We start from the raw sequence: 26,925 nt of genomic DNA on the forward strand, positions 1-26,925 counted from the left end.
GAAAATAGGATCGGTGAGAACAGTGATAGAGGTGTGCAACCGGAATACTGCAGAAGCTAGGGCAAACCCAACCTTGTATGTAACGCAGCCTTGGGGCTCCAGGAAAGATTTCCAGGAGGCTGCACCTGAGCTGAGATTTGCAGACAAGCAGGAGACGAGGGGTTACCAGGGGCTGTGAGGAGTGGTAAACTTCCAGGCTGGGCAGATAGCCCGCACAAAGGCATGGGGAGAAGAAACCACTCTGGGTGTTCAGGGAGGTCTCACCAGTTTGTTGGTAGAGGATGGACTGCTGGGCAGAGTGGCAAGAAATGGCACACTGAGACCCGGAAAAGGCTTGTATGTCACAAAAAAGAAGCATAGGCTTACACCTTTTGGCAATGGGAGCCACTGAAGACTTGCAGATCGGAGAGAGAATTGGCATCGATCCCGTTACGTCGGGCTTCTGTAAAGGTGGTGCGTCGAATCATGGCGCTAGGCAAGGGTAGGAGCATGTTACTCAGCAGTGTGGGTGAAAGTCTGAGGGCCTAGAGCAAGGTGGTGGGAGTGGGGCCGTAGAAGAGGGCACAGCCAGGGTCAGTCAGGAGGGCTCAGGGACATAGCGGGATGAGGGGGTGTATCTGAAGCAGGAGTAATGAACAGCCTCCAGATAATATAGGAAAGTTCTGTTGTAACTGACTACAAAAAACCGGAGCGTTCCTTCGTTCTTTCTTGTTTTCAAAACATACGTTTAAGAACTCTCTTCTACTTCTTGTTTTCTCACGAACAGGACTATCGCTATCGCGTTGACTAAGATCAGCTTCCATCAAAATTTTTATACCATCCAGATATTCATGGCCACTGTACTAGGTCTCGATACTTGTAAACATTATAAAGAACGACAGACCAACCTTCAAAATAAAGTCAAGACACTGTTGGACGAGAAATTCCACTGCCTTCTGAATGACATCTTCCACGTCCGGGTGAGTCACTAGATCTGACACCTGCAGGAAAGAGGGACAGGGCCCGCTCAGCGACCCCTGCCTGAGGTCTGACGCCTTAGCGTCTCTTTGCCATTTATTGCCTTTTTCCTTTCTCATGTGGAGAATCTGGGTGATGAGGAGATGGTTCCCAAACGTCTTTGAATGAGCATCCCCCTTCCTGAGACATTGGAGGTATCTAGAAATACCATACTCAAAAAAATCCCAAACCCGCTGATTCGTTTTGCTCTCACCTTCCCATCATAGCTACTCTGGACTAGCTGGTCCAGGAGACTGCCAGTGCAAAGACAGAGTATGCCCCGTTACTTCCTGTATCTTACTAGATTCAGTGACATCGCGTGTGACAGCCGGAAGGGGCGCCATGAATTAGCTAACGCATGAGGATTCCATGGCACAGAATGGGAAAGTGATTCGCCCCGAGTCACACAGCTAGTAGCGCCCTTTGCTATGTTCCCATACTTGATCTTCTCCTGATTCTTTGTACAGTTCCCTATTTCACGAGAGGTTTCCAAGATGACCACCTTCAGAAAGCAAAAGCAGTTGGAAGCACTGTTTATGAAGATCTTGGAGCAAGTAAGAGCAGCTGTGGGTCGAGTCGGGGGCAAGGGCAACTGGGAGGTGGCCGGAGGGGTTCAGACGCCACCGGCAAAAGGCTTCAACCGGTGTGAGAGCTTTATCCTAACACAGCCCGCGTCTCGTTCTCCTTTCTTCCTTCCAAACCTCAAGTCAAGAGTCCGTTCAGAATTTAGCTGTGCTTGAAAGGGGTCCCTTTAACATTACTCCCGGGAGTCTGGCTTCTCCTTGAGACCAGCCCTTTTTTCTTCTCGCTCTGTGAGAGGTACACTATGGCCGAGGGGTCATGTGTGAAGGCTCCCTAGTCACGCTACCCACATTTGTTTTTTTTTTTAAACAATTTTTTTTTTAACGTTTATTTATTTTTGAGACAGAGAGAGACAGAGCATGAACAGGGGAGGGGCAGAGAGAGAGGGAGACACAGAATCTGAAACAGGCTCCAGGCTCTGAGCGGTCAGCACAGAGCCCGACGCGGGGCTCGAACTCACGGACCGTGAGATCATGACCTGAGCCGAAGTTGGACGCTTAACCGACCGAACCACCCAGGCGCCCCACGCTACCCGCATTTGAACCCGCAGGCCTATCACTTGCTACCTGGGTAACCTTGTGCAAGTTGACTTGCCTATGCCTTTGTTTAATCATCTATAAAATAGGCAGATAGCAATACCTGACTCACAGGGTGGTGTAAACACACTTGGAACGTTGTGTAGACACACTTGGAACGGCGCCTCTTTGTCAGAAACACCCCTCCCCCTGCCCCCCGCATCTTAACTTGTTCCCTGAGTAACCTCATGACAATTCACCGTATGTGGACGATCACCAGATTTCTTTTCGAGTCCTCACCTCGTTCATAAGCACCCAGAACCAGCTTTCCAAGAGCCTTCCATTTGCAACACGTGGATGTAGAAACTCGCGTTCAGTTCAGCGTCTAATACTAAATTTTATGTTTCCTCCCGCAGGGCCCCTTGTTCCTCATTCTGATCCTTGATTTAGCTAATGGCAGATTCATTCATGCATCACTTGAAATTATCTTTGGTCTCTTCCTCATTGGTTGCCATTTCTACGACAGCTACTCAGTTCTCCCTGGGAATGTCTCCTCCCTCTCTTCTGCTGTCGTTCAAGTTCTGTCACTCTGGACGACTTCCATGGCTTCCCAACTAGGCTCTGTGCCTTAGATCTCTCCTCTCCAGTTCATTCTCCACGTAATTGCCAGAACATGTGTAAATTGCGCCACCCCGTGCGTTATACTGTCCACATCACTCCCAGGGCTAATGACATAAGTCAAAAGTGTTTTGGTTTTTTAACCTGGAGAAATGCTATTCATCCTTCAACGTCACTTCTTTGGTGAAAACTCCCAAAGCACTAGGCATGACTGATCCTTCTTCCACCCTGCTTCTGTAACACTTTGAACATATTTCTTATTATATTTGCCATACAGTATTACAAGTTGTACCTTATAGGGGTTTCTCTGCCTCTCAGGAGATTGTGGGTTTCTTAGGACAGGGAGCCTGATTCATTTGTGTATTATTATTGCACAGCACAGCATCTGGCACATTATAAATGATCGATACAAGTTTGTGGCATTGTCTAAAGTTTATACCACCACTTTCTCCTTCTCCACTTCGAGCAAATAAGCGAGGCATTATGAGTAATTTCAAAATGTCAGACTCTGGACAGTTGATGTATACAATTGCTGAATCATTATCTTGTGCACCTGAAACTAATATAACATCGTTAAATTGTACTTGAATTAAAATCTCTGCGGAAAATGAAAAAACAAAACACACGGGTTTATTACTTCTGCACCTAAAGATCCCAAGGGACTTGGGTTGGGCTTAGGAATTGGTTTAGTCGCTGGCTTTTGTTTGAAAACTTCTCAGTTGTTTCTGACACACCGCCGAGTTTGGAAACCACCGCTAAAGCTACGCTTTAAGCACCAAGACAACTGTCTTTAGATCACTTATTCTCCCGTGCGACCTTGGCAAGTCACTTAACTGAAATTTCCTCAGGGCGTAGCCTCAACAGTACCACTTCCTGGGAATGTTGCGAGGGGTGAATGAGTTAATTTCTAGACAGAGCCTCACACGGTGCTTGGAACGTATTAAGTACAATGTAGATGTTGGCTTTTAGTCACATTAATTAGAGACCATCCAGTTCAACCTTCTCCTTTTAAATATGAAGAAACCAGGGCCCATGATGCACTATAGAATTCATGCTTTTTTAGTTCCTGCTAAAAAAAAATATTTTTTTTAACGTGTAGTTTTGAGAGCGAGAGAAGAGCATGAGTCAGGGAGGGATGACCTCACGAACCGCGAGACCATGACCTGAGCTGAAGTCCGACGCTTAACGGACTGAGCCACCCAGGGGCCCCTATATGCCCCGTATTTTTAAAGGCATCAACCCAAAACAAAACCAATGTAATGCTAACCTCCCCATCCGTTAAAATGTCCTCAAGGTCAATGAACGGCTAAATATGGTAACAGAATGGGGCCATAAGAGTAGACTTATCGTGTAAATGTGATCAAATGGGTCATAACACTTTATGAGATTATCTTACAAAATCTGAAATTTTCAAGTAGCCTCTGCTGCTTTTGTTCGTAAAAATGTGGAGGGAACGAGTGGGTTAACCCAGTCTCGTCCCAGAGGGAGCCAAGAGGGGTGCAGAGCAGGAAGAGCGGGGGAGGTCTTCTCCATTTAGCCAGCTCACACAGTGGAATCCAGGATGTGCTTTGTAAGGGGCCGACACTAAGATGTAAACTCTCACTTTGTTTCATCCTTGTAGCCCCACCACCCAGAACAATACCTGACCCTGGTAGATGCACAATAAATGCTTAATGAGTGCATAAATCATTCAGATTATTTGGGGGAGAGGTAGCCTACCCAAGGAACGGGACAGGTGATCTGATTTCAAGGTACCATAGACCATACGTCAGGCTAGAACAGCATAAACGAGGTTCGTCTCCTTCATACCCCCGGGAGATCTTCATTTGTCCATAGATTAAAATGACTTGTGGGGGCGCCTGGGTGTCTCAGTCGGTTGAGCGGCCGACTTCGGCGCGGGTCACGATCTCGCGGTCCGTGAGTTCGGGCCCCGCATCGGGCTCTGTGCTGACAGCTCGGAGCCTGGAGCCTGTTTCAGATTCTGTGTCTCCCTCTCTCTGACCCTCCCCCGTTCATGCTCTGTCTCTCCCTGTCTCAAAAATAAATAAACGTTTAAAAAAAATTTTTTTTAAATAAAAAATAAAATGACTTGTGGTAAACATATCAGTCATTTTTATATAGTGGGTCCTTTCACTTGCTTACAACCCCATTTATCCTACACATTATCTTTACACAAAGCTCTGACCAAGTAAGAAAATCCATTCCAGCTAGCTTTGTCCCGATCGCCACAAACGCCAAGTTACCGGAATCTGAATTAATACGAATTACCTGGAAAGAAGATTTTGACTTAGCCCCACAAAACTCAGTGGATCCACCTGCAGACCCGCACACATGACTAAAAACCCGAAGTCCCACCGCACTTTTCTGTCTCTCCGCCTTGTGCAGACCGTGAAAGAGGAAAGGATTATTTTCATCATCGATGAGGGCCAGTTCATCGACGCAGCCTCCTGGTCCTTCTTGGAGAAGCTTATCCGGACTATTCCTATCTTCATCATCATGTCCCTGTCCCCCTTCGTTGACATACCCTGTGCGGCTGCCAGCGCCATAATGAAGAACAGGAACACCACCTACGTCACCCTCGGAGCCGTGCAGCCTAAGGATATCCGCAACAAGGTCTGCCTAGACCTCAATGTCAGGGGCATCCCCAAAGAACTGGACACGTGAGTAACCTGTTTGTCTCCTGAGGTCCCGACCTCCGTGTCCATTCCCCAGATCCAGACTTCGTGGGTTTCCTGAAGATGTATCTACAAGTGCCCGTTTCAGAATGTTCACTGGGCCCGCTGTTCAAGAGCCATTTCTCGTGGTTGGTAGGATAGACCCCGTTCACCTCTTCCTTGTTATTGACCTTGTTCACCTCTTCCTAACCCCGTTAGGTTGTCTCAGACGTTTGCTCGGTGACCTCAGTGTTGCTTCCCCTTCGTTGTGTTGGGTACGGGCATTCTCAGTGTAGTCAGCAGTGACTGAGGACATTGTCGTGGGCAAGTGTCACAAAAGGCAAACTGGGAAAACTTAGTATATGTGCTGCCGAAGCGAGCACCCCACTGGTAAAGTTTAAGGACACAACTTGTAAATAAGCAAGGTCCGGCAGTACTGTAGTCTGGAATATTCTCCGTCTGTGGCAGGTGTTGAAGGCTGGCTCTTTACTCACTGCTTTCTGAGTGTCTCAGTGATGGCCTCCACTGGGGCCCAGACCCCAGTTGCCTTAACAACATGGACAGTGCCCCTGCTTTGGTTGACTGTTTACAACCCACCTTAGTATCTGCATCCTTCTTTATTTTGTTTTTTAATTTTTTAGTGTTTGTTTTTGAGAGAGAGAGGGAGAGAGAGCACGAACAGGGGAGGGGCAGAGAGAGAGGGAGACAGAATCTGAAGCAGGCTCCAGGCTCTATGGTGACAGCACAAAGCCCGATGCGGGGCTCAAACCCACAAGCCGCGAGATCACGACCTGAGCTGAAGTCAGACACTCAACTGACTGAGCCACCCAGGCGTCCCTGCATCCATTCTTTCTAATGAGTTTGCCTTGCTTCTGGAGGAAAGATGTCTTGGACAAAGTCTCATTTAAAATAACCCCAGGCATGAACTTGGCATGATCTTTCCCTTTGTCTCTCACTCTGTCTCCTCTCTTTTTCTGTGTGTGTGTGTGTGTGTGTGTGTACAGTGTATATATATATATATATATATATATATATATATATATATATAGTGTGTATATATATATAGTGTGTGTATATATATATATATATATATATAGTGTGTATATATATATATATATATATATATACACCCCTGTTTATGTTTTTAAAAAGAAATATTGAGGGGCACCTGGGTGGCTCAGTTGAGCATCCGACTTCAGCTCAGGTCGTGATCTCACGGTTCGTGGGTTCAAGCCCCACATCGGGCTCTGTGCTGACAGCTCAGAGCCTGGAGCCCGCTTCGGATTCTGTGTCTCCCCCTCTCTCTGCCCCTCCCCCTCTCACGCTCTGTCTCTGTCTCTCAAAATAAACGTCCAAAAATTTTTCTAAAAATTAAAAAAAAATAAACATTGAAAGGAGAAATCAGAAACTGACTGACATGGTTATTTATAAAGTCAGCAAGGGAAGCAAGACTGAGGATGTTCCTGATTATATAGTTTTGGCTTTGAAAAACATGTAAATGTTTTATGTAATTTTTAAAAATGAGGGACACCTGGGTCGCTCAGTTGGTTGAGTGTCCCGTGTCTTGATTTTGGCTCAGGTCATGATTCCAGAGTTGTGGGATCAAGCCCTATGTTGGATTCCACACTGAACGTGGAGCCTGCTTGGGATTCTCTCTCCCTCTGCACCTTCTCTCTCTCTCTCTCTCTCTCTCTCTCTCTCTCTCTTCAAAATAGAAAGAAAGAAAGAAAGAAAGAAAGAAAGAAAGAAAGAAAGAAAAGAAAGAAAGATGTAGAAAGCAACCCCTGGGGCTCTTGGCTCTTGGGTGGGTCAGTCGGTTAAACGTCCGACTTTGGCTCAGGTCCTGGTCTCCCGGTGTGTGAGTTCAAGCCCCGCGTCGGGCTCTGTGTTGACACCTCAGAGCCTGGAGCCTGCTTCAGATTCTGTGTCTCCCCCTCTCTCTGCTCCTCCCCCACTCATACCCTGTGCCTCTCTCAAAATAAGCATGAAAAAAAAAAAAGCAACCCTAGAAAAGGAAAACAAATGGAGACAAATAGAGAATAATATTATTTTCAAATGGTTAAAATGAGTCAAATATTTTTCCTTTGGAAAATATGGTTCGTTGGTGCAAACAGGTGGCCTTGTTCCCACTGCAGGTACCTAGTGGAGGGAAGCTGTGGGATCCCATTTTACTGTGAAGAATTGCTAAAAAACCTTGACCATCACAGGGTACTCATTTTCCAGCCAATGGAGGTGGAGAAAAAGACCAATATGACCTGGAATAACCTGTTCAGTAAGTCTCCCAGTGAAGGCTCTTTCTCTCTGTCCTCTGCAGAGAGGATGGCAGGAATGGCCTTTTCCACAGGCTGCATCCCGTAGGGTCAGGGGGACTGGGGAGGCAAGGAGTGTCAGCTCTGATATCTGAGATGGAGAGAGAACTTAACGTTGCCTGGGGCTCACTGAACGGAGGGAGACTGTGTGCCTCGGAAAGAACACAGAAGAACACTGGGGAATCTTAAAGCCCAGAATCCACACGGAAGGGGATTTAGAAGTTAGGTGGTGGGAGAAAATACCTTGTCTTCCAGAGTCTTCTAGCTCAAAGTGAATTGTCACCAGGTTTCCCATACTACAGACACATACGGGAGGATGAAATCTGAGATAATGGCATAAAGGAGGCCAGTTGGAGTTTTTAAGAGAATACTTTTAACATCGGGAGGGGGAGAATGGGAAAAGGATGCATTCCAGAAAGTGGAGGATGAAAGCTTCTGTGAATGATAAGGAAAGGTCTGTGTGGGGAGTCGGCAGTGATGAGAAAAATTCACATGTCGGACGCTAAACCCGCTGAGCCACCCAAGGGCCCCTGTGGTTGTTGAATTCTTCTATATCCTGGGCCATTTTCTGCCTAGCTGTCCTATCAATTGCTGAGGGAGAAATGTTGAAGTCTCCAACTATAATTGTAGACTTGTCTATTTTTAATTCTATCAGTTTTTGCTTCACGTATTTTTTGTTCGGTGAATAAACGCTTAGGATTGCTATTTGTCTTGGTGAATTGACCCATGTATCATGATATGATATCCCTCTCTCTCTGTGAACTCTCTTTGCTCCAAAGTCTGCTTTGTCTGATATTACTTTACCAGGTACTCCTGTTTTCTTTTGATCAATATTTGCATGATAATATCTTTTCTATTCTTTTACTTTCAGCTTGCCTATATCATAGTATATTTGAAGTGAATTCCTTGTATATAGCATGTAGTTAAATATATTCAGGTGATTTATCTTTCAGTTATTAGATTTAGACCATTTAGATTTAATGCAGTAATTGATATGTTAGGGCTTAAGTCTGCCATTTTCTTTTTTTTTAATTTTTTTTTTTAACGTTTATTTATTTTTGAGATAGAGAGAGACAGAGCATGAACAGGGGAGGCGCAGAGAGACAGGAAGACACAGAATCCGAAACAGGCTCCAGGCTCCGAGCTGTCAGCACAGAGCCCGATGCGGGGCTCGAACTCACGGACCGTGAGATCCTGACCTGAGCCGAAGTCGGACGCCTAACCGACCGAACCACCCAGGCGCCCCATTAAGTCTGCCATTTTAAGAAAAGTTTCCTTTTCTCTCCCCATATTACGGTTCTCATTTTCCTGCCTCCCTTTGCTATTTGAGCATTCTTTAGAATTCTGATTTATCTACAGTATTTTTGAGGCTATCTCTTTGTATAGATTTTGAATGATTGTTCTAGCTATTACATCATATAGCATATGTTATCACAGCCTACTGGTATCACCCCGTTAACAGTTTGAGTTAAGATTAGAAACCGTACCCCTCGGGGCGCCTGGGTGGCTCGGTCGGTTAAGCGTCTGACTTCGGCTCAGGTCATGATCTCACGGTCCGTGAGTTCGAGCCCCGCGTCGGGCTCTGTGCTGACAGCTCGGAGCCTGGAGCCTGTTTCGGATTCTGTGTCTCCCTCTCTCTCTGACCCTCCCCCATTCATGCTCTGTCTCCCTCTGTCTCAAAAATAAATAAACGTTAACCAGAAAAAAAGAAACCGTACCCCTCTTTACATTCCTTTGCCATCTATTGTTCACTTACCTTAAAATTGTTCTCTGCATACATTTAGAACTGCATAAGGCAGTTGTTATAATTTTTGCTCACATTGAAAACCTGATTCTGAAAACTTAAGAGGAGAAGGGAAATCTATCGTATTTCCCCAAATGTTTGCTTACATTGTTCTTTATTCTTTGCAGATGTTCCATTTCTTCTTTTATGATTTCTTTTCTGTTCAGAGAACGTCCCTTACTCATTCTTTTCGGGTAGGTCTGCTGGCTGCTGGTTGTCTTAATTTCCCATTATATGAGACTATCTTGATTTCCTCTTCATTCCTGAACGGTATCTGTGTTGGATACGGGATTCTGGGTTGATGGTTCTTCTCTTTCAGCTTCTGGGATGGAAATCTAGGCTCCTCCTTCAGGCTGTGCTGAAGGGGAGCTGGTGGGAGCTGGTGGGAGCACGAGTGGGCTACAGTTTTTGGTTTTGGGTTTTTTTGTCTGGCTGGAGTAAAATGGTTATTGCCCAAAAGTTTTCTGTCTTGCTAGTTGCCCCTTTCCCGGTCCTTTGGCAGAAAGAGTAGGCTGTTGTTTGCAATCCTGGCTGTTTCTGGGTTGCAAGATTCTTCCCTCCAAGACCGGGACATAAGACAGAAAGAAAAACTCAGGAAACTCCCCGCTCTGTTATTCCTTGCGTCCCAAGCTCCCTAGGCAGTCTTCTTATATTTGCTTTCAGCTGTTCTTAACAGGAGGAATAGATGAAAACGTGTCTACTCCGTCTTTCTGGAAGTGGAAGTCTCGAGTAGTGGCTTTTATCGCTGTAAGCACTGTGCACTTTAATGTTGCTAAGCTTGCGGAACAACAACTTTTTCCTCCGAGACAAATGTAAGGGTGAGCATGTAGGTGGAAAACCAGTACCATCTTGAGATGATATATTCCATTGCTTCTCGTACTTTGCATGATCACAGGGCCACCGGGCCAGCAGAGTCACATCTAGAGGAGAAATGAGACCGACAGTTGTCTGAGAAGAGCAGGATCAGAGTTAAGAGGTCTGTTTTTCAAGGAGTGAGAGACTTAAGTTTGCTTTTTAAAAGAAAGCTTTCCCCCCCCCACTTCCATTCTGGGTCATCATGATTAAAAAACAGTCAGAATTGGGGCGCCTGGGTGGCTCAGTTGGTTGAGCGTCCGACTTCAGCTCAGGTCACGATCTCACGGTCTGTGAGTTCGAGCCCCACGTTGGGCTCTGGGCTGATGGCTCAGAGCCTGGAGCCTGCTTCCGGTTCTGTGTCTCCCTCTCTCTCTGCCCCTCCCCCGTTCATGCTCTGTCTCTCTCTGTCTCAAAAATAAATAAACGTTAAAAAAAATTTTTTAAAAAAGTCAGAATAGGCTTTTCTGGACAAAGTTATGTTAGGAGGGTAATGGATTTTCAGTTGGACAATGAATGCTACAGTCATTATTTTTAGGTAAGTCCATTACAATGATATATTGACCAGTGAGTTAATCAAAGACCGTATGTAAACATGAATACTACAGAGCAATACGGTTCCTACCTCGTATGTATTTGTTTATTTGTTCAACATTTATTCAGTGTCTGTGAAGACCTCTTTTCAAAAAAGGTGACTCTTCAAAGATCGTTCAGGGGCGCCTGGGTGGCTCAGTCGGTTAAGCGTCCGACTTTGGCTCAGGTCGTGATCTCACGGTCCGTGAGTTCGAGCCCTGCGTCGGGCTCTGGGCTGACAGCTCAGAGCCTGGAGCCTGCTTCAGATTCTGTGTCTCCCTCTCTCTCTGACCCTCCCCCATTCATGCTCTGTCTCTCTCTGTCTCAAAAATAAATAAACATTAAAAAAAAATTTTTTTTTAAAAGATCGTTCAGTATTTTCTGGGTGATTAAACATTTTTGAGACTAGAGAGAGGTTTTATTTACACACCAGTGTGAATGTGCCAAATGCCAACGAATTGAAAACCCTAAGACAGTTGTTTGGATATGAATTTCGCGTAACTTAAAAAACAACAACTAAATATAATACACGATCTTAGACCGGATCCTATATCGGAAGAAAAAAGGTGCTCAAGGGGCCCAACTGTTGAGCCAGTTGACAACATTGGCCTGTGGGCAGCAAATTACTATTTCAACATGAAATATTCTGAAGCCTCTAAGTGTATTCTAGTTATCTAAGAGGGCCCCATTATTCTCAGGAAATCCAGAGTAAGGTACTTGGGGCAAAGGGGCCTGAATGATGCCACTTGTGTGTAAATGCTTCAGAAAAAAACGTGTACGTGCAGAGAAGAAAAAGGATATGGCAGATGAAGCAAAACGTTCCCGGTGGGTGACTTTGAGCAAGGAGTACACGGTTGTATTCTTACAACTTTTGGTGAGCTCGAAACTTTCCAGATGAAAAGCTCTTCCAAAGACACGCACGCCACTTTTGGGGGTTTCCCGTGGAGCTCTCGGTGAAATCCAGCCTCCCGGATGGGACCAGAGAGCCCACGGGCTCTGACCTCCACACCTGTCTGGCCTCACCAGCGCTCTGCAATGTGCTGCCGCCACCCTGGCCGCATTTCTGCCGCAGACCGCTGTCCCCTCTCCTCCGACACTTGGCACAGCTGGCCCCCTCTCTCTCCCTCGGCCCAGGTGTGGCCTGCTTGGGGCGACTCTCTCTGCTCTGACCATCTAAAGAAAGCCTCCCTGGGGGCGCCTGGGTGGCTCAGTCGGTTGAGCGTCGGACTTCGGCTCGGGTCATGATCTCACAGTCCGTGAGTTCGAGCCCCGCGTCGGGCTCTGTGCTGACATGACAGCTCAGAGCCTGGAGCCTGTTTCAGATTCTGTGTCTCCCTCTCCCTCTGCCCCTCCCCCGTTTGTGCTCTGTCTCTCTCTGTCTCAAAAATAAATAAACATTAAGAAAAAAAAAAGAAAGCCTCCCTGACCTGCACCCTCTGTTACTGGGTTTATTTCATCAGACAGCTAAATCGCATGATGGCATTATCCTATTAATTTATTTATCTACTGTTCGTTGTCTCCCTGCCATTGTTGGAATTTAAGCGTTGGGAGGCAGGAAATCTGGCACGCTTTTGAATCTTCAACCCTAGAACAATGCCCAGTACCCTGGCGGCGCTCAGTTGGTACGGGTTGTGTGATTGAAAGAACGGGTCTCACCGTTGCTAGGTCTTAGAAAGGGAAATGAACACGCGTAAAAGAGCACGGAGCGAGTCGTGCCCTTGAACCCCACTCTCCTGCTCCTAATGTACTCAAACACACTCGCACCTCCCCTCCCTGCTTCTGAACTCTTCCTGTCCTCCCCAACCAGCCCTCAGCTGGTCTCCTGTCCCTGGGTCTACTCCTGCGATGACAGCATTCTTCACGTTCCTTAGCCCTCTTCCTTGCTAGCTTCCTGCTCTCTCTCCCCAGGTGTTGTCAGTTACTCATCTACTCCCTAGCTTCCGTGTGTGTGTGTGTGTGTGTGTGTGTGCGCGCTTCAACCACAGCCTCGCTCTTAATTCCAGACAGTGTATTCCCAATTGCCCATTGGATCATCTTCCAGACCCCCTGGAACTCCGCCTCCTTAAACCTAAATGCATCGCCCTCCCTCCCCATACTGCACCTCCTCCTGTATTTCCCCGCTTGACTGCTGGCAACATTCATGTCTCAGCGCCATCACTACCTTGCTTAGACCCGTTTCCTCCGTCTCGTTGGTGTGCCGCACAGTATCACTACCTAGTCCTACCCACCATCCCTTCTTGATCGCCCGTTGTTACCGTTTCTTACCCCGTCTTCCTTCTCCTGTTCTCTTGTATCTCCCATACCCACTTTCAGGGTTACTTTCCTAAAAGTAGCTGGCGGATCACTACTCTCCCCTGTTCGGAAACCTGTGCTAGGCCCCCTTTATTTCGGAATAAAGTCCCAACTTCACAGTGTGCCGTTCAGCGCCCTCCACACTCTGCTCCCAAACCGTCTCCCCGAATACATGTCCCACGGTAGCACTCCAGCATCCCACACGCTAGGGTTCAGCTGTCCTGGTTTCCTTACACTCCCCTGACTTGCCGAGTGCCCTGTGGCTTCTGTGCCTTTGCATTGATCGCCCGTCTTCCAATGGAAAACCCCTTCATCCTTCAAGATTCAATCAAAATATACTTTCTCCTCCATGAAGCCTTTCTGAATCCAAGACTGAATCATTTTTTCTTCTCCCTTCTCACGACATAGTACTCCTTGCTTTTTTAGCTTTTAGCTCCCTCGTCCTGGCACGACGATTAGTTACTTACCTCTCTGTTTCTGTAGACTTTGAGCTCATGGCGGTTGGAAGCATGCATTATTCACATTTACAGCCTTCACAGGCTATGGTGCACAAAGGGTCTGTACCGTATTGATAATGAACTCTCGACGGTCTTTGAGCCCACTCACCTGGCACCTGTTTACTGCCTGGAAAGTTAGCTCCTTGTGTACATATCTTATCTCTCCAGGAGACTGGAAACTTAGTTATGTTCACCTCCGTATTTCCACATCACATATCGCCATGCCTTACGATGAAGGTGTTATATGAATGACTGAAGGGTAAGTCAGTAATGCATTTTAGAGTAGCAGGAGACAAAATTACTAAGCAAGTTTACGATCCAGCCTCACCATTTAAAAATTTTTAAGTTTATTTATTATTTTGAGAGACAAAGCAAGAGAGAGGGCAGGGGAGGGGCAGAGAGACAGAGGGAGAGAGAGAGAGAATCCCAAGCAGGCTCCGCACCATCAGCACAGAGCCCGACGTGGGACTCAAACTCATTGAACCATGAGATCATGACCTGGACTGAGAGTCAGGCACTTAACGACTGAGTCATCACCACCCAGGCACCCCCAGCCTCACCATTTTAAACAATCTCTCTCTGATGAACACGCGGTGAGTCAAGTCGTCTCCCACAGAATGGGTTTGCATCTGAGTGTGGATATTTGAATGCGCGTGCAAATATATGTCACCATGAGATACGTCCTGATGATCTGTGAATCAGATTTTTTGTAAACCGCAAGTACCACAGAAGACTTCTGATAGTTACTGCCAATCCTTTGGGGGCTGCAGAACATTTTTGAATACATTTCGATTTTCACGTATGAGTTCGCTTAAACAGTATCCCAAAATATTTGGCGAGCCAACACACGTCTCTGCGTGCACTGTCTCTCGTAAGATCCCTCTTGACGTTTCTTGGAAAATCAAGATAACAGAAAAATGACTCTCAACTTTTCTCCCTTGTTCTCCCCCTGTAGAGAATTTTAGTAGGCCAACAGAGGAACTAAATATTTTTACTCTCGGTAACAAGGAGGGAAATGAGGAAGTCTGTAACCTCGCTAGTGGTGTCATATTGAAAAACTTGTCACCTCCAGCATCATTAAAAGGTAAAGACAATTTGCGTGTTCGTTTTCCAGGACCTAGACTCCCCTTTTTCATTCTGGAGGACAAATGCGTAAAAGGGAGAAAGGAAGGTCATCATAGACTGATGATGTTTGTCTGTTTTGTGCTGCCCCGGGCAGTCGAAGTCTCCACGGTGGGCTTCGCCTCCCTGCTTCTAATTTGGAGAGTTACCTGCTCCCCTGTGCAATTCCTGGAAGCTGACTTGAACAAAGTTTTGTTCAACTGCATGAAAGAATGAAGCGTAATGCATTTTTCATTAAACCAACGCCACATAATGAGAGAGAAAATCTAATCCTGTAGCTTTTGCTGCCATTTATTTTTAAAAGACATGACGAGCGTGGACTTTATATCCAAGCTCTGTTATTACTCTTTTAAAGAAAAATGGCTTTAAAGCAACATTCTGATGTGACTTGGGCTCCAACCCATGCCATCTATAAATAACTGAAAAGGTTTTGAAGGGTGACCTAGGGACACATCAAGGTCCTCACTCTTCCCAAAGCATCATTTGTTTCTTCCGCTAGGTCTACCAAAGTAGGAAGGTGGACTGGCTTGCCTTCTACAGTGTTCTGTGGGCAAGTTGAGAAATGCAGATTTTGTCCCACTGCAGGTGATGTAATACCAGGACATCCTGGTAGAAATGTTCTGGAAGCCATGTGACCGTGACACCTGGGCTCAGATGAGAAGCCGGGATTCGAGCTCAGAGCTCTCTGGCACTTGGTCGTGAGCATAGAGGTGGTAGTAATAGGCTGTCACAGGAAAGAAGGAGTCTCTGGGCAGGTGGAGAGGAGGCTTGCTGCTGGGAGGAGGGTGAGTCAGTGACGAGGACAGACAAGGGCCCGCTGGAGAAGCCAACCCAGCTCGTGGATGACAGGCTCTCACCTCCGACCACCGTGGCCCGCCGTGACCTCCCCTCTCCTCACAAACCCCGTCACGCTTTTGCACCAGATCAGAACACCGCGACATCAGTCTTATGCCGATCGGGCCGTCATGCCGGGCGTGTTTCAGACGCCGGCACCTGCCTCTCTCGTACCCCCAGCGCATGCTGTCTGTGGTGTAGACACCAGGCAGATCCCTCATTTGGTTTCGCATGGCCGGGGTTGCGTGAATCGAGCACGGTAGAGCAGGACGGCTGTCCACCCGTGGGCCGTATTTGCTCCGGACGAGTGACTGGTTCCCTACTGTGTGGCTTTTCACCTGCAGAAATCTCTCTGGTTCAGCTGGATAGCATGAGTCTCTCCCACCAGATGTTAGTGAGATGCGCGGCCATTATCGGCCTGACCTTCACCACGGAGCTGTTGTTCGAGGTTCTCCCTTGTTGGAACATGAAGATGATGATCAAGGCCCTGGCCACTCTGGTGGAATCCAACATCTTCGATTGCTTCCGGAATGGCAAGGAGCTCCGAATGGCTCTAAGACAGAACGCGGCCTCGTTTGAGGTCAACTATCGCTCCCTGTCTCTGCAGCCCAGCGAAGGGCTGGGTGAGTAGATCCGGGAGGCAACCCACATCTCCTCTTTGCCCGGTCAGAGGCCTGACGTGCGAGGTAGGGGGGCTGGGGGGGCTGATCCGCCGCCTTTCTGTTCGTCCCAGCCCACGGTGAGGAGGAAGAGCTCCGCGAGCTGGAAAGCGAGGTGATCGAGTGCCACATCATCCGATTCTGCAGGCCTATGATGCAGAAGACGGCCTATGAGCTGTGGCTGAAGGACCAGAAGAAAGCCATGCACTTGAAGTGCGCCCGCTTTTTAGAGGAAAATGCCCACAGGTGTGACTACTGCCGAAGCGGCGACTTCATCCCCTGTCACCACTTCACGGTGGACATTCGGCTCAACACTTTGGACCTGGATACTATTAAGAAGATGGCCAAGTCCCGCGGATTTACAAGTAAGACTTACTTTATTCCCCGTTAGTTCTAACTAGCCCTGGGGAGGGCGAGGGGGGCGCGGGGGCGGCCGAGTCCAGCGGGAACCGTCTTGCCGTGAGACTGTCAGAGGGGGTTTGGGGATCAGGACTCTGGTGAAACGGGGCGCAACCAGAGCTCAAAGGAAAATATCCAGAGGGATAAAGCTGACCCAGCTTAATTCACACCAAGGGATGGAATAGAAGGTTCGGTGGGGGGGTCGGGGGGGCCGGGTCTCACACGTTGAAGCAGAAACAGGAGCAAGAGGGAGGAGTGTTTCTCAGCAGGCAAGAATGCCGTTGCTTTGTCCGTCAGGTCTGAAACAAGGTTCCAGCGGAGAAAGAATGCGAGTGGGGTAGAATTATGCAGGGCTAAGCAGGTCAGGATGCCAGAAAAGGGGGCTCCCGCTCAGGGCAGGGGTTCAAGGCCATCTGTGAAGCAAAAGTGAGGAAGTTACCATCCGATAGCACAAGTCAGCCACGCGATCTGGGGAAACACAGGTTTCCAGGGCCAAAAGGGACCAAGGACTCTGGTACCGTAGGCATGATGGATACGAGGCCAAGGGTCGCAACCCCAATTCCAGCCCCCCTCGTGGGTGACCAGGGAGAACTGGTGGGCTACATGTCTTAGCTAAAGCCTTGGTGACTGTGGCTAAACCCGGTGAGGAAACCAGAGGCTTAAAAGCGCAGGATTCCTGTCTTTTGTGGATATTACACACTGGGAAGAAATGTATGGAAAGTGCCCAGCACAGAGTAGCTACAAAAGAAATATTTATTTATTTATTTTTAATGTTTATGTATTATTTTTGAGGGAGAGAGAGACAGAGCGCGAGTAGGGGAGGGGCAGAGAGAGAGGGAGACATAGAATCCGAAGCAGGGTCCCGGCTCCGAGCTGTCAGCGCGGAGCCCGACGACGCGGGGCTCGAACTCAAGTATTGAGATCACGACCTGAGCTGAAGTCGGACATCTAACTGACCGAGCCACCCAGGCACCCCATAATAACCTTTAAGAAGGACTCGAGGAACCAGCTGGCAGCAGGCAATGGGTCAATCCGAGCGGTTGGTTTTTTTTTTTTTTAATTGTTTTTTTTTTTTTTTTTTTAAACGTTTATTTATTTTTGGGACAGAGAGAGACAGAGCATGAACGGGGGAGGGGCAGAGAGAGAGGGAGACACAGAATCGGAAACAGGCTCCAGGCTCTGAGCCATCAGCCCAGAGCCCGACGCGGGGCTCGAACTCACGGACTGTGAGATCGTGACCTGGCTGAAGTCGGACGCTCAACCAACTGCGCCACCCAGGCGCCCCCCGAGCGGTTGGTTTTAAGCAGGCTGCTAGCGTCGCCGGAGAAAGCAACTTCATTCATTTTGGGGGTTCTCTAATGTAACTCAGCAGTTTCGCTCTGGCGATTCTGTGACCAGAAAAAAACTTCTGAAAAGTTTTACGACAGAAACAATGATCCCAAGACCCAGTGTCCCACATGCTTTCAATAGTACTTCTCGGGGTCAAATACCTTGACTTAACTGTTCTCTTCAGTCATTGCCTCCCTATACGAAATGGTGTGTTTATATAGCTTGCTTAAAACTCAAATTCTGGGGGCGCCTGGGTGGCGCAGTCGGTTAAGCGTCTGACTTCAGCCAGGTCACGATCTCGCGGTCCGTGAGTTCGAGCCCCGCGTCGGGCTCTGGGCTGATGGCTCAGAGCCTGGAGCCTGTTTCCGATTCTGTGTCTCCCTCTCTCTCTGCCCCTCCCCCGTTCATGCTCTGTCTCTCTCTGTCCCAAAAATAAATAAATGTTGAAATAAAAATTAAAAAAAAAAAAAAAGAAAGAAAAAACTCAAATTCTGATGTTATCTGTTTTCTTTCTACTGTGGCCAACAGATACAGCAGGCCAGGGTGAGGACTTACCGCTGTCCCGTTCTTCCTCAGGACCTCTCCTCCATTATCATTATCCCCATACATTATCATCATTAGGTAAATCCTTACGAAGACCGCATAAATGCTATTCATTACAGAACCAAGTAATATACTGTGAATACAGTTCTCTTTTTTTTAATTTTTAAAAAATTTTTTTACCTTTATTTATTTTTGAGAAACAGAGTGAGACAAAGCATGAGCGGGGGAGGGGCAGAGAGAGAAGGAGACACAGAATCCGAAGCAGGCTCCAGGCACAGAGCCCGACGCGGGGCTCGAACCCACGAACTGTGAGATCATGACCTGAGCTGAAGTCGGACGCTCAGCCGACTGAGCCACCCAGGCGCCCCTGTGAATATGGTTCTTAATGAAAGTTTATTTTTCCTCAAGTTTCTAGGATAATTTTTTTGTTTTGTTTTGTTTTGCAACGTCTTCTTGATAATATCCTGTCTGTCGTGATTGGGTCCTCTGTTCATTACCCTTGAACCTTATGCCTGTAGATAATACCTGGTGAAGGACATACAGTTAACCCTTGAACAGCATGAGTTTGAACTGCACAGATTCACTTCAGATTTTTTTCCAATAAATACAGTCCAGTACTACAAATGTATTTTCTCTTATGATTTTTTAAATAATATTTTCTTGGGCACCTGGGTGGCTCAGTCGGTAAGCGTCTGACTTCAGCTCAGGTCATGATCTCACGGTTTGTGAGTTCAAGTCCCGCATCGGGCTCTGTGCTGACAGCTCAGAGCCTGGAGCCTGCTTCGCATTCTGTGTCTCCCTCTCACTCTGCTCCTGCCCCACTCACACTCTGTCTCTTTCTCAAAAATAAATAAACATTAAAAAAAATTAAAAAAAAATATTTTCTTTTCTCTAGTACTTTATGGCAAGGCTACAGCATATAATACAGAAAACAGAAATATGATAATCAGTTTTAGGTTATCAGTAAGGCTTCTGGTCAACAGTAGACTGTTAAGGTTTTGGCAAGTCAAAAGTTATGTGTGAATTTTCAACTGCTGGGGGTGGGGAGGGGTCGGCGTCCCAAAACCCTTGTGTTGTTCAAAGGTCAGCTGTAATTGGAAGAGGTTCAAAGACATGGCATTAGGTGTCGATTAGATAGGGAGGAAGTTGATTCTCTTTTCAATTTTCTCTCAGTCCTCAAGTCCTTCTTGAACGCTGTTATTTTCATGAGTCTTGATCCCCAAAGATCTTTCTCCGGGCTCCGTCCTTCAGGTCGCTCTACCTACTTCATCAATGACCACTCGTCTTGCTCCTTTGTCTTCCAAACGTGTTGAAATCCCATCCACCAGGGGCGCCTGGGTGGCTCAGTCGGTTGAGCGCCCCGACTCCGGCTCAGGTCATGATCTCACAGCTCGTGCGTTCGAGCCCCGCGTCGGGCTCTGTGCTGACAGCTCAGACAGGCTTCAGATTCTGTGCCTCCCTCTCTCTGCGCCAACTCACTCACGTTCTGTCTCTGTCTCTCTCAAAAACAAATAAACATTAAAAAAATGTTAAAAAAAATAACAGAAATAATAAATTAAAAAAAAGAGCATTCTCTTGTGGAGAAGCAGACGATGGAGAAAAAAATGTAATAAAGAAGTAAAATCTATAGGATGTCACAAGGGGTAAATCCCATCCCAAGGAAGAAAACTGAAAAGAATATTAGTTAGGGCCAGGGGGATTAGGAATGTAGAGCCATTGGGAAGCCTTCATTGAGAGGTGAGATTCCTAGAAAGATGAAGGAAATGAGGGATTTTGTCTCGGGGTTGATGAGGGAGAGCATCCAGGCAGAGGATAGACAGGAATTGATGATCCCTTCTATTTTTTTTTTTTTTTATTAAAAATTTTTTTTTTCAACGTTTATTTATTTTTGGGACAGAGAGAGACAGAGCATGAACAGGGGAGGGGCAGAGAGAGAGGGAGACACAGAATCGGAAACAGGCTCCAGGCTCTGAGCCATCAGCCCAGAGCCCGACGCGGGGCTCGAACTCACGGACCGCAAGATCGTGACCTGGCTGAAGTCGGACGCCCAACCGACTGCGCCACCCAGGCGCCCCGATCCCTTCTATTTTATACATTGTGGGTTTGTGCTTTTTAAAATGTATTTTATTCTCATTTTAATGGGGTAAAATTGTCGTAGACCCGGAGGTACAGGAGAGAAACAAAAGAGTTCAATCTGTCACCTTGAAGCTGAGGTTTTATTTCCAGGTCTTTGAAACCCCCCCCCCCCCCGAGATGAGCAAGTGATATCTTGGCTTTTCTCCCTCTGAGAACCTACAAGCATTTTGTGTATATTTTTTCCTTAAAAAATTTTTTTTTTTTAAATCTTTATTTGTTTTTGAGAGAGAGACAGCATGTGAGCAGGGGAAGAGCAGAGAGAGAGGGGGAGACAGAATCCGAAGCAGGCTCCAGGCCCTGAGGCGTCAGCACAGAGCCCGACGCGGGGCTCGAACTCACACACTGTGAGATCATGACCTGAGCCGAAGTCGGAAGCTCAACCGACTGAGCCGCCCAGGCGCCCCTATGTTTTTTCCTTTCGATTTTGACACCTTCTCTTTGAAGTAGGGAACTTTTAATAAAATATTTCCTTCATATATGAAGAAAATTGAGAACAATAAATAATATGATTCACCTGAGGGGTAGATGATATAACGACAAAAACCATATCTTGTATTCCCCAACTTCATTTCTTCTTTTTAAAGTTTTTTCGTGTTTATTTATTTATTTTGAGAGGGAGAGAGAGAGCACGCACATGCATAGAGTTGGGGAGGAGCAGACAGAGCGAGAGAGAGAGAGAGAGAGAGAGAGAGAGAAGAGAGAATCCCAAGTAGGCCCCACACTGTCAGGAGAGCCCAGCCTGGGGCTTGAACTCACTCACTGTGAAATCACCTGAGCCAAAATCAGCAAGTCAGATGCTCAACTGACTGAGCCACCAGGCACCCCTCCCCAACTTTGTTTCCTTTTCTAGCCAATATTGCTTGTCTCTGCATCTCCTTCTATCACTATTACAATTTGAAACATAAAAAAATAGAGAGATGTTGGGGCGCCTGGGTGGTTCAGTCTGTTAAGCGTCCGACTCTTGATTTCAGCGGTCATGATCTCACAGTTTGTGAGATCAAGCCCCATGTTGGGCTCTGTGCTAGCAGCACGGAACCTGCTTAGAATTCTCTCCCTCTCTCTCTCTCTGTCCCCCATGTGTGCACACGTGCACTCTCTCTCAAAATAAATAAACTTTAAAAATATATGTGTGTGTGTGTGTGTGTGTGTGTGTAGATGTTGATGGAGGAATAGCATTTTATTTTTCTTTATGTTTTTCAACAAATGTGCATTTTATTCAGCAAATATTTATTGAGTATCTACTATGTGCTAGGCAGTGATCTAAGTACCAGGGGTATCATGCTACAAATGACAGATGTGTGGTGCACCTGAGTGGCTCAGTCAGTTAAGCGTCCGACCTGAGCTAAGGTCATGATCTCATGGTTTGTGAGTTCGAGCCCCGCGTCGGGCTCTGTGCTGACAGCTTAGAGCCTGGAGCCTGCTTTGGATTCTGTGTCTCCCTCTCTCTCTGCCCCTCCCCCACTCGTGCTCTGTCTCTCTCTGCCTCAAAAATAAATAAACACTAAAAAACAATTTTTTTTTTAAATAAGATAAAAATGAGAGACATGTGTCTACTCTCATATATTTGAATTTTCATTAAGTCTGGTGATAGACGATAAACAGATTAATTAATAAAACCATCAAAGGTCCTTATAGGCCTGATAAATAGTCTGAATTTCTTTTAAGGGAGTTGGAACACACTGGAGATGAATTAAAATTAGAATTAGTATGGGATGTATGTAACAAGGACCCAGGTGGAATGACCTAAATTTATTTACGGTTAAATTTATTTCTCTCTCATGTAAAATGTTTGTCTCATCTCTGGGACTCGTATAAAGGCTTCATGATCTTCAGAAACTCTTGGTCCACAAATGGCTGCTGGAGCTCCAACCATCATGTTTGCATTTAAGACTAGAGGAAGAGAAACCAAAAGAAATGAAAAGGATGCCCATGCCCTTTTAAGGACTCTTCTAGAAGTCCTACTGAGAACTTACATGGCTCTATCCGGTTGCAAGGAAGTAGCTGCCCTGAGTAGAATTGCGTTCTATTAGTAAGGAGAAAAGGGAAAATGGAGTTGAGATAGGAAAGCAACAGTTTCTGCCACAGAAATCTGAGTCATGTTTTTAAAAACGTGTTCTGAAAAAAATTAAAGTAAATAAATAAAAACGTATTCTGCCTTCTCTGTAGAAAACAGATTAAGGGGATAGGAAAAAGTTGCCAAGGGAGCATCTGGGTATATGAGCCTGTAGTTAAGGGGAGATGTCAGGGTTTAGAGATTAAAAAATTAAAAGTCATTGGCATATGCATGGAATTTATAGTCGTGGGCGGACGACGTCACCCAGGAAAAATTTGTATAGAGAAAGGGGCCCAGGACCAAACCGAAGCTTACCAATGTTGCCAGAGAAGTAGGAGCCAGCAAAGTGGGCAGCCAATGAAGAAAGCAACCAGGGGAATGGTTGTTCCAAAAGCTGGTGAAAAGAGGGGGCGAGCGGTCAGCAGTATTTAGTGCTGCTGAGAGATGTGATAAGATGTAGACAAATACGTGACCTTTGGTTCTGGCCGCATGGTGGCCACCGGCAGCCACCGGTAACCTCCACGAGAACCGTTTTAGAGGAGTACAAGGAAAGAGGCCTAATTCAGTTTATTCAGCTCTCGGTCGCTAGAATTACACTAACTGGCAACGTAGGAGGAGAGGTGGGCAAATTCTTCCTTACACAGTGTGAAAGGATTGTGACCGAGGTCGGCACAGGGCACCCGTGAGTTGGGACACTAGATCTATGGCGACAGGGGCACAGAAGGCTTTTCAAAGGAAGGTGATGACTAGGGGCTTAAACTGCATTGTTAGAAATCAGAAGATAATAGTGGAGTTCGTGGGGGTCCGGAGCCGATGGCCAAGAAAGAATTCTTGAAGACATTCTTTGGTGCAAAAAGGTGATTTCAAAGCACGGGGGCAGGACCTCTGGGCAGAAAGAGCTGCCCCGGAACCATGAGGAGAGACTGGTTACATACTATGGGGATGGGGGCAGGGGTAAAGTCCAGGGGAAGTTTCCGATGAGATTTCCATATGCTAAAGGCAACTCACAGGACACGGGAGGCCTAGCTATTGTCAGACTGAGGTTGTTTTTCCCTCTAGCAAAGGTTTAGCGTTAAGACAGTAGTGAGTTCCCTGAGAAACTGCCGGCCTCAGGTATGTGTCAGTGGGCTGCAGGTGATAGGGAAATTTAATTTTATCTGCCATTTCCTTCTGCCTTTGTTCCCCACGTCCTGTAGACTGATGCATCTCCTTTGGAGCCAGGAGACCTAGGTGCTGGTCTTATTTCATCCCTAACAGATGATCTGAGACAAGTCCCTTCCCCTCTCTAGGGTTCCTCCTTCCTCCTACAGGGAGACGTGGCTACATCCAATCATCCTCATTTGTTTTCTGTTTTAAGATCATTACGGAAGTCTCCACTCTCCTGGAGTCTGGATAGACGGAAGCTTTTTACATTCAAGGTTCTCTGCCTTCGGGGCATACATTTAAATGTCTACGCTTCTCCACTACAGACAGATTGTTAATTCATAGTTTTAGCTGCTGCAGGATAAATTCGTTAAGATACGATTATCATCTATAATAAACCCCAACATTTCAGCGCCTTAACACTGTCGGGGCCAAGGGCAATTCACCCCAAGATGGCCCACTTTGAGATGAACATTATTTTGAGTTAAAAGCCATCTAAACCCAGCAGGTTGGGAAAAAGCTCTTCATCAGCCCCTCAGCTAACTGCCTGCTTTAACAGGAAGAGAGCTATTGACGGAGATTCTTCCTTACCTGAGAAACGTATCTGCATAACAGGGCAACTTTTGTTTTCCAAACATAGCAAACGGTCTTTCCCCTCCTTTGTACCCTCAGACCCCTAGCCTTCTCCTTAGCTCACAGAAGGCTCACGTTGCCTCACTGTCTTTAAAATTTCCATCTGGGTGGGTTCCCTACCTGCACGCCAGTAATTTGAAAGCCAGGGACCCAGGTTGCTTCCGTTTTGCCCTTTTGCTATCCCTTAGCGTCTCACGATTATTTGCTTTCCTGTGGAAGGAAAGGGTGGAGACGACACCAAACCATCTCAGCTCAGAGGCACCCGATATTACTTCTGACATCATTCCATTTTAAATTAATCTATGCAGATTCACCTAAGATGGAACGGAGACTGACCGGGAAATGTCAGGTCAGCAAGTATGTAGTGAGAGAGGAACAAGTCTTTGATGGTCGCCAGACATTTCTGCCACACGGAACATTTCGCGACCCAGACGACTCATTTGTTTGTTTATTTTCTAGCTGAAGAAGAGATCACCTTCTCCAAAATAGAGACCCCTAAGAAATCCGAGCTATTTGCTGAAAACCTCAGGTACGGGTGTAACTGTTCAGGAGGTGGGGCATAGACAGTTGTCACTAAGTTCAGGATCGTTTGGTCAGTTCTCGGGACCCCTCAGGTGCCAGTGGGGAAGTGTCGGCGTGTGTGTGTCTGGTGAGTTCCGTCCATAGCATCTATGTTAGGTCTTCTTATCTTGCTCTTTTCTTCATTGTTAAAGACAGTTTCCTATCAAAAACTCAGTGTGCCTCTAAGTTACGACTCCTATTTATTTCTCATTTGGACAGTCCTGAAGAAATAAAAGAAAAGATCTTGAGTTTCTTCGACATCGTTATAACAAAAATGAGGACATCCGAGGAAGACATCATCCCTCTGGAGTCTTGCCAGTGTGAGGAGATCCTAGAGATGGTCATCATGCCTCTGGCCCACCATTTTGTGGCTTTGGGAGAAAACAACAAAGCCTTATATTACTTTCTAGAAATTGCATCCGCTTATCTCATCTTGGGTGATAATTACATGGTAAGGTGTTTCAACCCAGATCTCCGCCCAACCCCACCCCCCCCCCCAACCGAGCCTGAGACCACAGAGCCTGCAGGGAAATTCAAGGGGCTTTCTGAATTACTGCATGCTCTTGATTTCCTGCCAGCACCTCTTTCCTCTGAAAATCAAATTGCTTAGGAGGAAAAGGACCTGAGGTTGAAAAATGAAAACGAGAACAAAGGAGCTCGCCCACTTTGGTCTTTGCGTAACTTGCGTTACATTATCACTCATACCTTTAGACCCAACGCTGTGGTGTTTCTCCAGGATAGTTGTAAATAACAGTCTAGGGCAACACACCCCCTGAAGCGTGGGGATGTGATGCGTGTGTAATGAAATAAAGAGAATTCGCTCTTCAGTGACTTGGGAAGCACTGAGCCACATCAGGCGAAATAGGTTTCTTTACCGCAGATATTTCCGGGCCTTACCATGTCAGGATACGCGGAAAACTCCCAGAGGGTCAGGCCGGTTCTGGGGCATACTGTGTTTCTCAAACTTCTTGGAACCTTAGATGTCTTTTCATAGAGCAGCTGGCTAGACGAACATTCCATAAACTCACTTCAGGAAATGCCCCTCTGAGTCAGCCAGCTTCAGAAAGAGCTTCACGTACCTGAGCAGACATGCCTGCAGGTCAAGTCCACGCTGCTGGTCTGTTCCACATTTATGGCTGCTTCTGATCACAGCAGCCTAATCGACCCTCGATGTTTGTAAAATGTAAAAATTAATCATTAAGAATGTTAGTAAGGGGCGCCTGGGTGGCGCAGTCGGTTAAGCGTCCGACTTCAGCCAGGTCACGATCTCGCGGTCCGTGAGTTCGAGCCCCGCGTCAGGCTCTGGGCTGATGGCTCAGAGCCTGGAGCCTGTTTCCGAATCTGTGTCTCCCTCTCTCTCTGCCCCTCCCCCATTCATGCTCTGTCTCTCTCTGTCCCAAAAATAAATAAACATTGAAAAAAAAAATTAAAAAAAAAAAAAAAAAAAGAATGTTAGTAAGCCCCAGTGCTCTCAGGATTTATGTTAAAGATGAAAGTCCCCAGGCATATTATGTGTGTATATATATATATATATATATATATACATATATCTACATACATATACATATATATGTGTACATATACATGTACATATACATGTATATACATATATATACACATATATATATGCAGCATCAAAAATGCATCAAAGAATTTTTTAATGTTTATTTTTGAGAGACAGGGAGAGACAGAGCACGAGTGGGAGAGGGGCAGAGAAAGAGGGAGACACAGAATCTGAAGCAGGCTCCAGGCTCTGAGCTGTCAGCCCAGAGCTTGACACGGGGCTTGAGCCCACAGACTGCAAGATCATTACCTGAGCCGAAGTCGGACACCGAACCAACC

General features: G+C 46.6%; 1 protein-coding gene across 8 annotated transcripts in view; it reads left to right on the forward strand.

Annotated features, from left to right (window-relative positions):
- ADCY10 (adenylate cyclase 10) overlaps window positions 1-26,925 on the forward strand; it is a 76,993-nt gene that overhangs the window by 30,490 nt on the left and 19,578 nt on the right. For 7 of the 8 annotated variants that reach the window (XM_045453027.1, XM_045453028.1, XM_045453029.1 and 4 more), the window contains 9 exons: window positions 767-959; window positions 1,464-1,550; window positions 5,097-5,371; window positions 7,501-7,637; window positions 14,627-14,755; window positions 15,972-16,250; window positions 16,361-16,651; window positions 24,982-25,051; window positions 25,303-25,534. In XM_045453027.1, coding sequence (XP_045308983.1) covers window positions 767-959; window positions 1,464-1,550; window positions 5,097-5,371; window positions 7,501-7,637; window positions 14,627-14,755; window positions 15,972-16,250; window positions 16,361-16,651; window positions 24,982-25,051; window positions 25,303-25,534 — 1,693 coding nt within the window. The remainder of the gene's footprint in view (window positions 1-766; window positions 960-1,463; window positions 1,551-5,096; window positions 5,372-7,500; window positions 7,638-14,626; window positions 14,756-15,971; window positions 16,251-16,360; window positions 16,652-24,981; window positions 25,052-25,302; window positions 25,535-26,925) is intronic. The other variant, XM_045453030.1, reaches the window with a different exon arrangement.

This window comes from Leopardus geoffroyi, chromosome C3 (genome assembly GCF_018350155.1).
Source record: "Leopardus geoffroyi isolate Oge1 chromosome C3, O.geoffroyi_Oge1_pat1.0, whole genome shotgun sequence".
NCBI classification, from domain to species: Eukaryota; Metazoa; Chordata; class Mammalia; order Carnivora; family Felidae; genus Leopardus; species Leopardus geoffroyi.